The sequence below is a fragment of the Astatotilapia calliptera genome, chromosome 18 (genome assembly GCF_964374335.1).
Source record: "Astatotilapia calliptera chromosome 18, fAstCal68.1, whole genome shotgun sequence".
Lineage (NCBI taxonomy): Eukaryota > Metazoa > Chordata > Actinopteri > Cichliformes > Cichlidae > Astatotilapia > Astatotilapia calliptera.
Genome location: NC_137439.1, coordinates 530,001 through 547,500, shown reverse-complemented (window position 1 = coordinate 547,500; position 17,500 = coordinate 530,001). Strand labels below are relative to the sequence as shown.

Genomic DNA, 17,500 nt, shown 5'->3' with positions numbered 1-17,500 from the left:
AATTCAGCTCAAATGTGAGTTAGTATATCGTAACGCCTTTAATGAATTATTGGCAGTTTAAGAAGTTTTTTTTTTTTTAATGGTTAAAAAGTGTGCCTTCCTCTTATCAAGCCCATCTGTCACAGAGCTACAGGTAAGGTCCACCTGGACAGGTCACCTGTCAGCACAGAGGAAACCGGAAGAACTCAGACCTTCTTTGTTCTCCTCTGAAGTAAATGATGTTTTTTTGCATCAATAGATAAATGAATGTTGGAACTGCACAGGTATTTTTAAAGGTGTACCTGGAGCGTCTACGAGCCTTTAATCCCTCAGAAGCCTGTTTAAAACTAATCTGTGGTTTCCATTACTGCTGCCAGGTACCAAAGGGATTACCAGGTGAAAACAGGCTGGCCACGTTAAGGCTGCGCGTCGTGTCACAACGCTCACTTTAGTTTTTGCTTAAAACATGTTGCTGCTCTTCAGTCATGCCTTAAATCAGAGGAAGGTCTTTTCAGGGACCTGCTTTTCAGAGTCAATTCAATTTTATTTATATAGCGCCAAATCACAACAAAAGTCGCCTCAAGGCGCTTCATAGATACAGAGAAAAACCCAACAATCATATGACCCCCTATGAGCAGCACTTTGGCGACAGTGGGAAGGAAAAACTCCCTTTTAACAGGAAGAAACCTCCAGCAGAACCAGGTTCAGGGAGGGGCGGGGCCATCTGCTGCGACCGGTTGGGGTGAGAGAAGTAAAGGACCTCATACTGGTTGAGGTGGAGTTTCTAATCCAGTCGGCCAGGTGAGCGCCGTTACCTGCAGCAGCTCCACACAGGCGGCAGGGAAGTAACCCTCATCCCCGTTCTTCAGCCGCCCGAACCACCACGCCTCATCCTCCTTAAACTGAACCTGGACCAGGTCCCCCTGGTTCAGGTTCAGCTCCTTCGGCCAGCGGCCCCGGTACTGGATCCTCGCCACCGCCATCTGCCAGTTACAGTCAGAAGTGCTTATGACTATATCGCCCCCCAGAGGATCAAACCTGAACAGCACTTTACTCTCTAACGAAAGTTCATGAAAAACTCATGGAAATATTCAGAAAACAGGAGCCGTTAGTTTAAACGTCATCATTCTGTTGGTGCATTCGGCTTTTCAAACCATAATATAATGATCAAAAGATAGTTTAGAGGTTTCAAAAGTCCCAGTAATTTAATTTCTGATTTATTCATGTTTTAGAACATTAAAAACGTGTTAACATGTCAGCATTTTGTATTTCAAAAGGTGGTTTTATATCACAAAAACACCATAAATCCTGCAGATAATAAGTATAAATGCCCAATAAAAGAAGATGAGCTGTAGATGTGTTTAATTCTTGCTTTTCATAAATTTAAACTGACAAATTCAGTTTTAAAGTAGTTTAAATGTTAAAAATATCGTGCAGATGTCATGGTTATATTAGTGCGTTTAACCAACGTGCGGGTTATTTAAAACAAATGGTCTTTGAACTTTAAAGGTTTTCTTTGAGTTAAAACTGTCAAAAGCACATTTAAAATCAGTCTAAGAGAACGAAATCGATGCTTTTATGAATGAATGTCACTCTGAGGACGCGTGTGTGCGTCTTTAATCGGCTCAGCAGGCTGTGAATACACAGAGGTCGGAGGTCGTGCTGATGTAACACTGATTAGCCTCTCTGGTCCCGAGCCAGAGCCTGAACCCTGACATCAAGACAAACGGGTTATTGAGCTGGACTCGGGCACTGAGGTGGCTCCGCCCATTTTACCTTCTGCATCTTTTCATTGATTCTTTCACCTGTGATGTGTTTTGGCTTCTCGACACTGGAGTGTTTTTATCGGCTTTGATCAGTAACCTGGCAGCTGTTGTCTGGTGGGGGTGAGAAGGCCGAGAAGTCGGGAGGCTAACAAATGTTCATCGTCTCATGAACACGAAACAGGAAGAAATACTGAGAAACCTTACTGAGGAGCCCGACGTGCCTCAACAAACGAGACCACTGTACTGCAGAGACACCAAACATTTGTTAACGTGATCGTTTCATGAATATTTCCTGTTCCAACATCAGTGAAATCCAACACCTCACAGCTCGTTCTCGTGTTTTAGTCGAGTCATCTTTTCTTTCATTTGTAAATTTGACCAGGATCTGCTGTTATCTCTTTTCAGTGATACAGGTAAACTGCTCACATGCTTTTCAAAATAAGATGTGTTTCTTAGTTTCAGATTTTCAGAATAAAGGTTTGATGAATGAATTTACCTTCTCTGCTCCCACATATCTCGTCCTTGTCCTCGACCTGCAGACTGACAAACACAGGAAGTCACATCAACCAATCAGCTCATCAATACAGGTCCCACAAAACTCCTGTGTGTGTGTTTGTTCCTGTTTTACTGACATTGTGGGTCATATATTTGTGTACACAGTGCTTCTGGGCACAAAAAGCTTTGGTTGGTAATGATAGTGATTCATGGTGTCAGCTGACGTACGAGAAGGTTCGGTGCGTTTTCAGTTCACCCGAGAAAAGAAAAACATACATTTGAATTTTTGCATTTGATTCTTACAAACAAAGATGAGAAGCGAGGAAACTTCTGCATCCTGTGAGGAAGAAGAGACTGTGAGCTGGCTCCAGCATACAGAGATGCTCAAGTTAAGACAAGGAATTTAGATAAGAGCCGATCAGATCTGTGCAGACAGATTAAAGGATCAGAGACACACTGCAAGATGGAATCTGTGTGATTTAAGGAACAGCTGATTTTCTGCTGCCTCTCTTCCTCGCTGTTCTGTCCAAAGCGGCGAAGGTCCGATGTCATGTTTTTAACATCCACCAGGTTGCCAGTTATCTGTTTCACACCTCACCTTTCCATGGATATCTTACCCTCTCCTCGTGTTCAGTCTTATAACTAAAGATGTGTCAGGTTCACCTTCGAGGGAACGGTCTCTGGAGCGAGCCTGATCGAAGCGTGCGGTTAAAATGCTGCTGAAGGCGTTCACCGGTCACCTGGTAGATGGTTGTCACCGAGTGTCCTCAGCAAGTCGCTGTTACACCAGATTAGCTTTGTATAAAAGTGTAAAGATGGCATCACTTCCAGCTGCTTTATTCCATTCAGCGGTCCGAGACGGATCCTGGTCAGAGTCTGATCCTGGTCAGAGTCTGATCCCAGGAAACGCTGCGGCCTTCAGGTGCTTGGAGATGCCGGGAAACAGGATCAGGCTGAATTAGAGCAGGAAGTGAATGTTCAAGGATCAAACACAACCGAGACACATTACAGGAAGTAGAGCGGTGATATCTAAGACCTTCACGGTTCACGAAGGAGCCGTTTTAACTTTTCCTCACTGCGAAGATCAACTTCCTGTTGATCCACTCGCAGCTGTCCTCAGACCTTCTGATTGGCTGATACCTGGCAGGACTTCACAGCAGTGTAAACTTTATCACGCAGGGTTCACGTGAACGGGTGTATTTGAACCCAAAGACCGACCACTCTGTGAAACCCGCTCGGGTTAACTCGCTCCACACGGAGTGATGATGAAGCTTCGGTTTCCTGAAGCAGACTACGGTGGTCTGATATCGTATCATCGAGGCCAAAGGTCGCCGTCTGTCGCTGAGCTGACGAGTCGCTCTTTGCTGAGAGTTTCTCCGTTTTTCTTCATAAGAGCATCGCCAGATTCTCAGGTCTTTTCCTACAAACAGGTCATTTATAGCCTGAACTTGACAGAAAAGTTTTAATGTTGGAACTAAGAAACTTGATGTCAGCAGCGTGTTTCAATGAATCAGCAAAAAACCCTCGAAAACTGTAATAAAGCTGTTCACCATCTGCCGCCCAGCGAGGCGATGTAGAGGGCACAGCTGCGAGTGAGAGACTGTGGGCGTAAAACAGCGATGAAGAGCCCGTGACCGCATCATCGTCACGCTCTGATGAAGACAGCGGAGAGTTCAGACGCTGGAGTCTGTTTGGAGATCGTGGCGTCCTCCGGACAGCACTCGGCTCAAAGCAGCATCAATGCTGATCCGTGTCTGCGGGTTCAGGAGCGACAGCGTGATCATCACACTCCAGCTGCTGAACACCACCACCCACTGTAACATCTGGAGCTCCATGAAAGCAGCACCACCACGAAGAACAGCTGGCTTCAGCAGCAAACACACCAATCTCTGTCGTCGTCAGGCGTCGCTGCAGTTAGAGAAGCTTTCTGATGGTTTAGGTCAGATTCATGAGAAGGGCACCGCCCATCAGCACCTGAACTCGGCATTGACACAAAGCGCGACTCGAGGTGTTAAGGTGTGTCTGCTGAGAGGTGAAGGTGTGCTGCACTCACCCTGGGGGGAGAAGACGGTGGTATAAACCTCGATGTGTTCGTTGCTGTGTCTGTAGATCTGCTGCATGTCGTCTGCTCACACACACGCTGGCTGTGGGTTTAAATACCTGCAGCAGTAATCCTCACACAGCTCAGCACATTTATAACAGGACACGGTGAGTCAGAGAAACTGGCCCACCGACAGATCTGCTTCTCTGAAGGCTTACTCTGCTCACAGAATCAAATCCAGAGTGAGGCGGCTTTAAACTCTGCTTGCTGCTACAGGAGGCGTGGCCTAAATGGAACAGGTGACAGAAGCAGCCTGCTTCCAGTCACCAATCGCTTCCTCTGCACTGACGAGTAAAACCACCTGACACCTGTGGGGGTCCCAGGTGTCTCCCTTTATCCTCTCCCCTGCCTGTTTGTCATTTTGAGTGAAACAAAACAGCAGCTTCATCTTACACCTGACAGGTGTGCCATGCAGGACGTCAGCTGATCGATGAAACTCCAGAGAGGAGGGCTGTCAGTACACTGATTATCAGCTCTCTCTGTTAACCCCGGCTCTCTGCGTCCGAGCACATCAGGTGACTCTTCTTGTTCTGCGAGCGCTGCCCCAATCAGAGCCGTGCTCGGACGACGATGATGATGATAAAACTCTGAGAGGTGAAGCAGCTGAATCTGTGGCAGAGCGGGAAAACAAAGATCTGACTGCTGTGAATGAGTCTGTTTCTGAGCATGCTCAGTGCTGCGGTTTGTTTCTAAGGCCTACATTACAGCTGCGAGACTGTAGCTGTGTCCCAAAACCTAACAAGTATCTGGTAACGAATAAAGTGAAGGAAGTCTCATTTAAAACACTGATTTATCCTGCTAATCATTACATGACGAAGTTCAAAAGGGACATAAATGTGAGCTGTGGATTTTGTGGAAGCCATCCTGAGACTGTGCAGCACCTCTTCTGGATCTGTTCATACACTGGAACATTTTGGAAAGACTTCAGTAGATTCATTGCTGGACATCTCTACAAAGACTTTACTGTGAAACGGGAAAATGTTGTATTTTGTTTCTTTCAAAGGCAAAAAAGAAGATGTTTACTTTATAATAAACTTGTTAGTTATCTTAGCTAAATTTTATTTTCACAAATGCAAATACAGTAACAAAGAGCCTAATTTTAAACATTACTACAATGTTTTATGTTACATAAAATTGATTCGTGGATCAATTAACGAAAAGGCTGTGAAAACTATTACTGTTTGTAGTAATTACAAATTATTTGAATGTTTGTAAATCTTTGTATTACACCCGCTGGCATATGTTCATTTTGTTCTGGTTGTGTACTAGTGATGCGCGAATCATGAACGAATCGTTCAATACTCGAGAATCACTTTACTGACTCATGAATCATGATTCACAAGCCCAACTGACTCATCCCTGTTGCTGTTAGCAGCAATGTATTAGCTTATAATTAAAATTGTGGAGAAAAACACAACATCCAGTATCTTAACAAAAAGATTTCTGCTCTGAACTGGAAGAAAAAACCCTGAGTAGAAGCTCACATCAAGAAAATAGCTCCTCGGTTCACAGTAGCATCACTCTGCTAACATGCTAACAGCACATTTATGCTACTCACCCCCTCCCTCCTGGCTCACAGCTTCTTCTTCTTCTTGGTTGGCAACCAATGTTAAGGCGCATTACCGCCCCTGGCTCACAGCTCAGTGGACATTTCGATGAGAAAATATATATTTAACACATTTAAGGAAAATACTATTAAAATAAAAATAAACAAAATAAATGTTTATTAAGCAATTTTGATAGGAAATTGCTTAATTTTAGAAATGTTTTTGCTCTTTTTTTTCTCTATAAAATAGTTGTTTTCTTTTAGAATCACTCGTCTTAGCAGTAGGATTTACATGAAAAGAGAAACAAATTAAGTTTGAGTGAAAATGTACATTTTTTGCACTCTCTGGTCGACTGACTCAGTGAATCAAATGACTCAAAAAACCCGATTCACTTTGGTGAGTGACTCATTAAAACTCGATTCAGTAAAAAGAATCAAATTTACCATCACTATTGTATACATGTTCTGTATACTGTTTCTTAATAAAGTTTAATAATTTTGAAAACAAAACGTTGGCTGCATCCTCCGGAGGCTGCATTTGAAGGCCGATTACGTCACAGCCAGGCGACGAAGGCTGTCCCAATTCGTCGACTCCTCCGAATGCAGCCGACAAATGCGTCCTCCTTTTCCCCGAATTTGAAGGATGGGTCGGGTGTGTCCTTCGTGGCCTACCATATCCCAGAATTCATAGCACGGCCAGCTCGATAGCTGACCGGGGGGTTCAGTGGTCTCTAAGATAACTTAAAAATGTTATTGTTTGGCTTTTAACGGTGTTTTATTTGTTGGTGAGTAAATTGGTTTGGCTGAGATCAAAGTTATTAGATTAAATAAAACTTTATTAATCCCCTGGGTGGGTTCCTCCGAGATTTTCACACAGCTGAATAAACGTCAAACAGAAAACTGATTAAACAGAAGTGTGAGACGGTCGAGAGTTTACTCCAGTGTCCTGTTATATTTTAGACAGCAAGGAGCAGACGGTGAGTTTATTAGACTCCACCGAGACAGCGGTGACGACAATCTGAAGGCTAGACCGTCCAATTTCACAACCTCGCACTTCCGGCCTTCTCGGTCTTCGAAGGACCCGGCCCACGTAGACCGCGAAGGCCGGGTCCTTCGAAGGATGCAGCCAACGTTTTATATCCATGGAAACATGAAAGCTTTCTTTCCCACAGCCTGACGGAGGAGACGTGACATCAGATCAGAGAGATGATTAGTTGATCAGGTGTGCTCTGTGAGGCGTTCAGGGTCAGTCCGTCTAAACACGTCACATCAGATTTATATAGCAACTGTTCCTGGATCAGATTAAAGGGGATTAAAAAGGCGACACAGAGGCTCTTCTGAGAAACACACACACAAACACACACACACGTTTTCCTGTCTTAGTGGGGACATTCTGTTTCTGAGGTTCCAGGAGAGGTACGAATTGCGAGTGCAAATTTTGACCCGATTTTTCTTGCTTTCAGCTGATCGCTCAGTGTCATGTCAATCACACATGTGCTTACACAGGGACCTGAAGAGCCTTTCCAGCGGCTCCGTGGACCTCAGGGGGCAGCGGTGTTGGAAACGACACGCTCTTCACTGCTCGGGACAGTTACAAAGCTTGAGCGATACATGTTTTTATTAAACATTTTAAGATAATACAACAAACTCATTTAGAGGATATAAAGTCAGAGAGATATGTGCTTTGGAACAACAAGCAGGCGCATCAACGGCAGAGCGCAGCTTCACTCTGAGTTTGTGGTAACTCACAGCGATGGTCCGCGTCAGCCCTGACCTTGTGTTAAAGTAATACTAAGGCAATAAAGGTATTTCTGGTGTAGCACAACTTTATCCTTTCAACAGCCACCCAAGGTTAAATAACTAGCAACAGAGATCCTACAGCTTCAAACTGTATGACCCTTCCAGGGCCTGAAGCTAAGTAAAGTGCCCCTCCCACAGCCAAACCCATCTGTTCTCTGATTGGACATTGTCATGTGATTGACATGACATTGACCAATCAGCTGAACTGATTCAAAATTCGTACTCGTAAGTTGAGAGTCACACACAGCCAGGGAACCAGAGTTTGACACGTAGCTTTCTGCTTTCTATCTGTAAGCAGACCTTAACAAAATAATGTGTAACGTGTCTAAATACTTTTACAAACACACAAATTCTCCTCTATAGATGCACAAACATGACATTTTCAGATTTTTTGGTTTACAAGGTTACAAAACTCCCAACTACGCAGTCTGATTTACAAGTTCAGAGCATGGATGAGGACAGTTTGAGCCTGTAACGTCTGCCATGTCGGTGCAGGACGACATGGCACAAAAACACAAAAAGGTGCACAGAAGTTCGTCTGCTGCGTACATGCGTGTGCGCTGAAGGACGTGCTGGTCATGCTGGTAAAACCCTCAGTTGTTCATCCTCCACAGTATAAACGTATCTCTGCTGCTGATGGTCCACACAGAACAGTCTGAGCTCCTGCAGCCTGCACATCACCTGAAGCTCTCCGACCTCTCACCTCACTCAGGGCCTTGAACGTCGGTTTGGTGGTAACCTCCCTCCTCCTGAATGTCCTCTCCTACAAACTGGTCACTGCCGGTGTTCACGCTGAGCCCAGCAGCTCTGCAGACGGCTGTACAGAAGCTGCGAGCAGAGGTCCTCCTGTAACCTGTAAGCCAACGTTCTTTAGTTTTTCTCCCAGGAGCAGATACACTGCTTCATCTCTCTGAGGTCAGGCTCAGAGGCTGTGGCAGAGCTGCATGTGCGCACCGCTCAGCTTCACCGAGTTTGTGGACGCTTTAAAGTCCGTTAAAGACAAAAACGTGTTTCTGTTAGAGACGCTCCTCAACTCTTCCCTGTGGGATTTTTGCTTTTCTTTACGTTTTGTTGCATTGCACACGTCTCATTGAATCTCCACGCTGCACAGGGGTGTGGTCTCCGGGTCTGCTCCTGGTCAGACTTTCACCTCATCACCATCCAGCTCATGTAAACACTTTGTTTTTGAAATGAAGATCCAGATGAAAGATCTCAGTTTTTCCCCGCTGTAGTTTGTGAAAGGTCAGAGGTCACTGCAGCAGGACGGAAAGGTGAGGAGGCAGAGATATAAACACTGGGATGGACTTCCTGTTGGTAAACCTGACGGTGAGGAGACACATCGACCTTTAAACAAACAGAAGCAGGGCTTTATTCGGTCTTTACTTTGGAGTCACAAGTTTACTTGAGAATCCATAGAAGCAAAACCGGAACGACACCTGCAGAGAGTCCAGGTCCTGCAGGTGACGAGGCCGCGCTGCTCGTTATACAGTAAGTGGATCCTGACAGAGAGCGTGAACGTGGCCGCCGACCTGCTGGGAGTTCCCCGAGGAAACATCCAGGAGCTCTGGAGGAAAGGACCGAGGAGACGATAGCGCCTCTGTTTGAGTCGTCCTCCTATTTAAAGGCCGTCTGCCCTCAAAGCGTTTATGGTTCATTCTCACTGGGAATAACTGTGTGACCTCATCACTAATGGTAGCGGACACGGCGCTGCTCCGATGTCCACCTCGCTGAGCTTCCTCCTGCTGCAGCACAAATATCAAAGCTGTGAATTCGTCCCAACTGTCAGAGCGTTTTCAGACCTCGCAGCAGATGAAGGTCACACGCCGAGTCCACAGTCGGGCTGAGAAAGGTCACGTTGTCCTCACGCTCGCCGCCTCCACCGCCAAGGCCGCCCAGCCGACAGGAAGTGATTGGCTGTCACAGTCAGAGAGAAACAAAACCGTGTTTCATGTTCATTCCTCCTGAATTCTTCTCTCCACAGCTGGAATGCCACAGGACCGACCACCGCCCTCCGTCTGGATCACTTCCTGTCAGGACGTGGAAATCAGTGGAAATATTTCTCTGTACAAATGCAACGAATCGATCAGCTGATCACTGCAGCTATGAATCCTTCCAGCTGTTTGGCTTCATGCTGACTGAAGAAGAGGAGGACGATGAAGGTCACCTCTGTCCTCATCAGGAAACAGAACTGGAACCACAGAGAAAGTAGCTGGACAACATCAGCGTCATCACTGAGCGCGTGCAGAGCCCCTCCCCCCCGCTCTCTGATATAAAGCAGAAACAGCTCGAGTGTTTCTGTTTGAGTGAAGAGACGCCGCAGAGACGCAAACGCACGTCAGGTAAGAAGATCCATCGTCACGCCACAGACGCAGGAAACCCGAGTCGTCTTTCCTCCGATAATTGGAATTCTTATTTCTGTGCTTTATCCTCGACTTCCTGTCTGAGTGACCGCGGGGTGTGATCCGTCTGCAGTCGCTTCCAGCCTTGTGCGTGCACGCGTCTGTCTTTATTCACCTGTGACCGCTAAGGCCCGAGCTGCTGCAGTCACCGTGCCAGGTGTTTCACACCTTGCTAAAGATGCAAGAATGAAACTGAGCTCACGAGGCTCAGGTGGAGGCGGAGCAGCTCTCTCCATCCTGACTGTCGGTGGAGCGACGGTGCAGACTGCAGATGGACAGGCGAAGCTCTGAGACCTCGGTCGGCGTGGAGTCTGCTTCCTGTTGTCCTTTCAGTCTAGCAGCACTGAGATTCGGCTTCGTGCTTATCAGAGTTCGAAGGCTGGACTTTCCACGGTTAGAGTCGTATGTCTGTGAAGGTTCTCAGTCCTCCAGGTCATCGTGGTCTAAGGAGCTTGCAAAGAAAAGCGTCTGGACTTCTTTGAGTTGCTTGAAGACGTTTCACCTCCGAGAAGCTTCTTCAGTTCTAAGGTCAAATGGTGGAGAGTCCCAGATTTAAGTCTGGTAACGCCCACTCACATCCTGGGCCATCTGACCTCAGGAAATCACATGATAGGGTGGGGCCAGGTTTCACAGCGAGCTCACCCGAAACCCTGGCTGATTGTGACCCACACCTAAATAATTTAAAGGAGTCCGGACGCTTTTCTTTCCGAGCTCCTTAGACCTCGGTTAGGGTCCTCAGCCGTTCAGACCATGGCACAGTGAAACAAACACTCACCCTGCAGTTCAACTGTGTGTGTGTGTTTGAGGAAGACAACACCGGCGTGCTGAGGGTCTGCCTGATGCGGCCCAGATATCCAGTTAGCATCCACGACAGGTTAGATCAGGGGTGGGCAACTCCAGGCCTCGAGGGCCAGTGTCCTGCAGGTTTTATATCTCACCTTGGGTCACCTGAATCACATGATTAGTTCCTTACCAGGCCTCTGGAGAACTTCAGGACATGTTGAGGAGCTAATTCAGCCGTTTAAATCAGCTGTGTTGGTTCAAGGACACGTCTAAAACCTGCAGGGACACCGGCCCTCGAGGCCTGGAGTTGCCCACCCCTGGGTTAGATTCAGTTCAACAGAACTTACATTGCAAACAGGAAAACAGCTGTACTGAAGCCACGCCCTAACCTGGCCCCAGGTGTGTCTGCGACCTGGTGGCTGTTACCAGGAAGCGTCTTCAGTTCGCGTGACGCCGGGTCACCGTCACAGGCGAGCTTTTAGGTTGTTTGGTTCACTTCCTGAAATAAAACCCTTCAACTGAGAAAAGACGGTCAGCTGACACTCGTGCCGTAACAGCAGACGCCCGCTCACATCTTCGTCTGCTCAGGTCGTTTTCAGGGCGTCCGCCTCGCCGACGGTGTCGATGATGCGGTTGGTTGCAGGTGTGTGAATGAGCGTGCTCTCTCCTCTTCCTCCTGCAGACTGCCCTCTGAGATGAAGCTGAATGTGTTGCTGTGGCTCACGGCTCTGCTCGCCGCTGTCCTCCCTCGCTCTGCTGACGCCCAGCCTGCCGCCGCTACTGCTGACCGCCGCCTCTTTCCCCGACCACTGCTCCTCCACCTGGGGCAAGAGCTCTCCCTCAGGATGGGTGGAGGAAGCGGTGCTCCTGAGCTCCTCTCCTCCTCTTCCTCAGCGGTGAAATGGGCTCTGCTGCAGCTCACACAGCGCCTCTTACAGGCCCGGGCGGAGCAGCAGCAGGACGAGGAAGCCGGGGAGAAGGGGAAGAGGTCCGACGAGCCTCCCATCTCTCTGGACCTGACCTTCCACCTGCTCAGGGAGGTTCTGGAGATGGCCCGGGCGGAGCAGATTGCGCAGCAGGCCGACAGCAACCGCATGATCATGGATACCCTCGGAAAGTGAAGAAGAAGAAGACTGCACTTCCAGCATGACTGTTCGTCCTGAAATGTTGGCGTGCGACACTTCAGCCGGTGCGGCCGTTTACTGACAGCTGATGTTTTAACTTCATGAATAAAATCTTTGTTGGTTGAACAGCTTGTTTTTGAAAACTGACATTTTACCTGTTCAATAAAAAGACAAACCAGCTCCCCCTGTCTCAGCTGATCTCCGTCTGTAAAGCTAAACGATTTCTGGTTTGGAGTTTGGTGTCAGCTGACTGGCCCCAGGCAGGAGCAGAATAAAGGTCAATAATAAAAAATCATTTATTTCACAATTAAAGAGAAAAAAGATTCCAGACTTTAAGCAACAAAACACAGAATTAAACGTCTTCTCTTGAAACTACAAAGCAGCGCGTTCAGCAAACGTCTTCTGGAAGCAAACGTTTATCGTATTTGCTGCGTGGATGACGAGGACAGGAACAGATCCAGGTCCTACTTCTGGTTGAGCCAGCTGAAGGAGAACACGTGCTTGGGTCCGTCTTTGTCCTCCGCCTCGCTCTGCAAGTCAGACTGAATAAGGAGAAGGTTATTGAGGCAGGTCACCTGTCTCCTACGGGTGTGCTTACATTTCAGAACTGAAGGCAATGAGGTCATACCTGGGGGGCGGGGCTAGTAGTTGGGAGTGGCAGAGGAGGCGGGGTCTGGTTTGATGTCGAAGGGGAGGCACTCTTAGTTTGCGATGATGTAGGGGGCGTGGTCTCTGGGGCTTTCGGAGGGGGTGGAGCTGAGAGACCAGGCGACAGAGGAGGTTGCCGATTGGCCGGCAGTCCTGCAGACGCAGCTTGCTGCGACTCTGCAGGACTGCTGGCCGTCTGAACTTTGACCTCCCCCTCATCTTCATCATCATCTTCGTCTTCATCAACTGAGAAACACAGTGTTAACAATTAGCATGTAGCACACATGCAGGTTAGCATGCACCGTGCTAAAGTATAAAAGGTTTATGAATAAATACATTTATAGCATCGTCTGTGCTGTGTGTGCTTGGCTAAGCACAGGGGTCACAACCTTTAACACCCAAAGAGCCACTTGGACCCGGTTTCCACGCAAAAGAAAACTGGGAGCCGCAAATACTTTTTGAAATCTAAAGTGAAGATAACACTGCATATGTTGTTATTTTTACCTTTATGCTTTGTGTGAACAACTAAAGTAAGTAAGTAAAGTTTATTCATTAAGCGCTTTTCACAGACAGGCAGTCACAAAGCGCTGCACACAAATATTAAAATAAACAATACAATCAATAGACATTATACACAATGTAAAAGATCAAATGTAAATAATGTAAAGAATATAAAATACGTACAACAAAAGGCTTGTTTGAAAAGAAAAGTTTTTAACTGCTTTTTAAAAGAATCCACGGAGCAACTAAGGTGTGTTGCTTATGAAATCCACGAAGTGCTACAGAGAAAATTACCTTTTATTTATGTAATTAACACATTTTGAACTCTTAAAGAAATATAACCAAAGGAAAGACGCTGAACTAAAATGATCCAGCAGACAAAAGCTGCTGTGAGCCACCCTCATATCGCCTTTGTGCTTTTGGAGCCTTGATCTGACTTTTAAAAAATAACTGGAAAAAAGTACTATGCTGCTAAAAATGAAAAATGGATATTTGCAAAATTCTGCCTAAATATGTATTTTACCTGGTTAATGTGTGTGGCGGGGCGTGGTCTGCAGTGCCGCTGCATGGAAGTCGGACGCACCTGAGCGGCACCCGCAATCACGCCTCGCCGCCTTAAAGTCTGTGCTCTCTCTGCTGTTGTGTTGGTGTGTGTCGGGCTGTGAGCTGCAAAGCTACAGCCGGCTGTATGTGTACAGCAACCGTGTGTGAAAAGCGGTCAATAAAGAGATGCTGAAAAGCTTGTTCATGCAAGCATCGTCGGGTCTGCTGTGATATGTTTACAATGAGACTTGTGGTCCTGAACCTCTGCGCACAGCGTCTGCAAAACGAGGCTTTCATCTTCACGCAGGACTGTAAGCTGTCATCTGTGAGGCGTGAGCGGTGTTTGTTTTTAACGTAGTTCACGGTGGAGAACAGCTGCTGACATAATGTGGATCCGAAGATCCATAACTGGCCCACCTGGGGTTGAAAGTCTCGATAAATGCACAGCGTTTCGGCGGGTACACCGGCTTCCGCGAGTGTGACGCTTATTTTGAGCGACGAACAAATAATACGATATAATTTTATTTTTATATTTCAAAATCACAGTAATCTCCCAATTTAGAACTACAAGTTAAAAAGAACTAAACACAAATAAAATACACTTCAGCTAAATACTTCTAATTTATTTTCCCAAACCACCCGGAGCCGCAAAATAAGGACTAAAGAGCCGCGGGTTTCCGACCCCTGGTTTAGCACGTTAGCTAATCCAAGCAAACACTGTCTGCTCCAGTCTGAGAAATTAGCCGTGTTTAATGTAAATATTAACAGTATGCTAGCAACAATGGCATTCTCTTACGCGATAGACGTGACCAAAAAGCGCCAGACCCCCTAGCTGGTCGCGTGCACATTCGAGGTGCGAATGTGCACGCGCAAACTGGTCGTGCTTCAAAATATGCAATTTTCACGCGCGTGAAGCGGAAATGTGGGAGGAAGTAGTGTCACACGATATGTTTGCAAGATGGCAGCTGTCGAGAGAGAGTCTCCCTTCTCTATTTACTGTGGAGAGCAGAGCAGCAGCGTAAAGGACGTCCTCGCTGTACCTGGGTCCATCAGGTCCTCCAGAAGCATGAGCAGTTTGGTGAGTTTCACCATTTGCTCCAGGAGCTGCGTCTGGATGACGGCCGCTTTCAGCAGTACCACCGTCTTTCCCTCGCCCAGTTTGAGCAGCTGCTGTCCCGCGGCGGTCCAAGCATCGCCCGCCTAAACACCAACTACAGGCGCTCAATCCCACCTGCAGAGCGCCTGTTGGGAGCTCGCCTTGTAATTGGAAGGTTGCCGGTTCGAGCCCCGACTTGGACAGTCTCGGTCGTTGTGTCCTTGGGCAAGACACTTCACCCGTTGCCTACTGGTGGTGGTCAGAGGGCCCGGTGGCGCCAGTGTCCGGCAGCCTCGCCTCTGTCAGTGCGCCCCAGGGTGGCTGTGGCTACAATGTAGCTGCCATCACCTGTGTGTGAATGGGTGGGTGACTGGATATGTAAAGCGCTTTGGGGTCCTTAGGGACTAGTAAAGCGCTATATAAATACAGGCCATTTAACATGGTAGTCCTTTATTGATACCTGTGCTAATAAGCTCATTTGAAGTCCCAGCGACTTCCCCACAACGGCTCTGAGCCACCCACAAAACTCTAATGAGCGTTCCTGCCTTTTTAAAAATTTTCTTAATAAATGGAGCTTGCCTCCAAAATAAACTAACCTCTCTTTATTCTCTTAAACAATTGGTCTTCACTATGTTCCTATATAGTAGTTTATTATGAGATAAATTCTACATGTGTCAAGTTGTGTGCCAATATTTGCTGTGTAGTAGAACTGAGACATTAGTTATTACAAAAATTTATTTGAAATAATATTAAAGTTCTCGGTAGAGAAAGCAGCTGGTGTCGTACAGCTCCGGGTGGTTGGCTACGGCGTTGATGAGCCTTTCCCCCATATTGATAAATGGCTTTGGCTGGACCTGCCCCTTTAAACTAGGTCAGAGCATCACGTCACCGGGCTCCTGATTGGTTGTCGCAGCGCGACTTGACGCTGGAGTTCAGATTTTTCCAACTCGAGTGGTAGACACGATTAGCGCGTATGCACAAAATGCAACACACAAACTGCAGCGCATATTTTACTTCTGCTTCAAACTTACTTCTGCGTGTTTTCCCGACGCAAATCTGCTTCTGAAGTTTCGCGGGATCTCCAGTCGTGCTTCATCGCACTCCTCCATTGACTTTACCTGTAAACCTGACGCTCTGGTCGCGTCTGTCGCGCTCGGTGTGTACGCACTGTTATTGATAGTGATACAGTTTTACTGAAGACTAAAACGGCGTTACTAAAACATGAAGTTATCTGTGATTGGTAAGTGAAGACGCTGTTTACGCTTGATGAAGTCGATGTCGCTCAGCGCTCTCCTCTGATGCTCAAAGTTCGCCGTGAAGTGATCCATGTTCTCGTAGCCGTGCTGGACCTTATCGAGGTGAGACGTGTCGGAGCCCTCCGTGATCCTGATGGCACAAAACGGACATCAGTAACAACAAGGAAGAGCAAACAAAAATATTTATTAAAACAACCATGAGAAACAGACAACAAACAACGAGACACAGAAACAAAGCAAGCACAAAGATTCAACAAACAACAGCAAAGAGGAAGCTCACTTCTGCAGCAGAGGTTTGGCCATCTGTAAACGAGAAACGAAGGCACACTTTAATAATCATTAACAAGTGCTACTGCTGAAGCTCCATGCTATCACCCTATGCTAACAGCATATGCTAACACATTGAGGCATGCTAAACTGTGTGTAGGAGAACATAATGACATGAAGCTTATGTGAAAGTTCAATAAGGAGGATCTGTAATCACCCTCCTGCCTTCACTACCGCTACCACGCAGTCAGTCTCAATGCTGACATCATCACTGTTGTCCAATCTTCTTCTCGCTCGCCTTCTTTGAGCCAACCAGCCTGGAGACTCCGGGATTCAAAGCCCAACACCAAATAACCCCATTTCTCCATAAGCCACGCCCAGGTCTTCCAGTGAGCTCTCCTTATTGAACTACCATAAACTACATCAATGAACAGTGAACTTGTGTACATGCGAGTTTAAAGATGGCAGCCTGATGCTAAGGTTTTAGCCGCTAACATAAAGTGCTGCACAGGACGTGGTGCGTTCAGGTTCACCTGCAGAAACAGGGCCATCTCAGACTCATCCATGGTCTGGATGGCAGTTTCGAGCAGCTTGGCGGTGCCGTCCACGTGCTCGGTGTACTTCCTCCTCAGGCCTCGAATGTAGTCCAGCTTCTCCTCCTGCTCGGCGTTGATCTTCACCGTCATCTCGCTCTTCTTCTCCTCTAGTAGAGCGAACAGGTGATCGAATGTCTCGCACACCTTCGACTTCTGTCGCCGACCGTTCTCCTGCCAACACAGTGAGGCCATCACGGTGAGTGGTTTGTGGGCGGAGCCAATCATCTTAAAGGTGCGAAAACACCTGAAGGTGAACTCACGTCGACGGCTCTGCAGGTTTCCTCCAGCTGACTGACGATCGCCTGAATCCTCTCGTTGTTCCCGACCAGCATGGACACACAGTCAGCCAGCTCGACCTGCACGCACACACGCACGTGCACACACACACGCGCGTGCACACACACACGTGCACACACACACGTGCACACACGTGCTGTCAGATAATTCTATGACTATGAGAAAAGGACGAGCTCACATCACTGCGCTGGTTTCATCTCCACAAATCTGAGCGTTTCTTCACCTCCTCCTCGCCTCCTCCTCGCCTCCTCCTCACGTCCTCCTCTTCCCCTCCTCAGCTCCTCCTCAGCTCCTCCTCACCTC

The 17,500-nt window shown here is 47.3% G+C and overlaps 3 protein-coding genes across 3 annotated transcripts in view; 1 reads left to right on the top strand and 2 right to left on the bottom strand.

Annotated features, from left to right (window-relative positions):
- Nucleotides 1-4,513, bottom strand: part of LOC113010341 (uncharacterized) — a 5,877-nt gene extending 1,364 nt beyond the window's left edge. The window contains exons 1-3 of the mRNA XM_026149381.2: nucleotides 4,294-4,513; nucleotides 2,242-2,285; nucleotides 795-962 (exon numbers count right to left, since the gene is read on the bottom strand). Of these exons, the coding sequence (XP_026005166.2) occupies nucleotides 795-962; nucleotides 2,242-2,285; nucleotides 4,294-4,360 (279 nt within the window). The 5' untranslated portion in view covers nucleotides 4,361-4,513. The remainder of the gene's footprint in view (nucleotides 1-794; nucleotides 963-2,241; nucleotides 2,286-4,293) is intronic.
- A 5,317-nt stretch (nucleotides 4,514-9,830) lies between these two features.
- LOC113010348 (corticoliberin-1-like) lies at nucleotides 9,831-12,175 on the top strand. Its single transcript, XM_026149399.2, has 2 exons — nucleotides 9,831-10,026; nucleotides 11,552-12,175. The coding sequence occupies exon 2, from the start codon at nucleotides 11,565-11,567 to the stop codon at nucleotides 11,988-11,990; it is 426 nt and encodes a 141-aa protein (XP_026005184.2). The 5' UTR covers nucleotides 9,831-10,026; nucleotides 11,552-11,564; the 3' UTR covers nucleotides 11,991-12,175.
- A 96-nt stretch (nucleotides 12,176-12,271) lies between these two features.
- The window catches only part of LOC113010279 (E3 ubiquitin-protein ligase TRIM63-like), a 15,088-nt gene continuing 9,859 nt past the window's right edge, over nucleotides 12,272-17,500 (bottom strand). The window contains exons 4-9 of the mRNA XM_026149290.2: nucleotides 17,161-17,256; nucleotides 16,838-17,071; nucleotides 16,318-16,340; nucleotides 16,043-16,167; nucleotides 12,622-12,887; nucleotides 12,272-12,535 (exon numbers count right to left, since the gene is read on the bottom strand). Of these exons, the coding sequence (XP_026005075.2) occupies nucleotides 12,458-12,535; nucleotides 12,622-12,887; nucleotides 16,043-16,167; nucleotides 16,318-16,340; nucleotides 16,838-17,071; nucleotides 17,161-17,256 (822 nt within the window). The 3' untranslated portion in view covers nucleotides 12,272-12,457. The remainder of the gene's footprint in view (nucleotides 12,536-12,621; nucleotides 12,888-16,042; nucleotides 16,168-16,317; nucleotides 16,341-16,837; nucleotides 17,072-17,160; nucleotides 17,257-17,500) is intronic.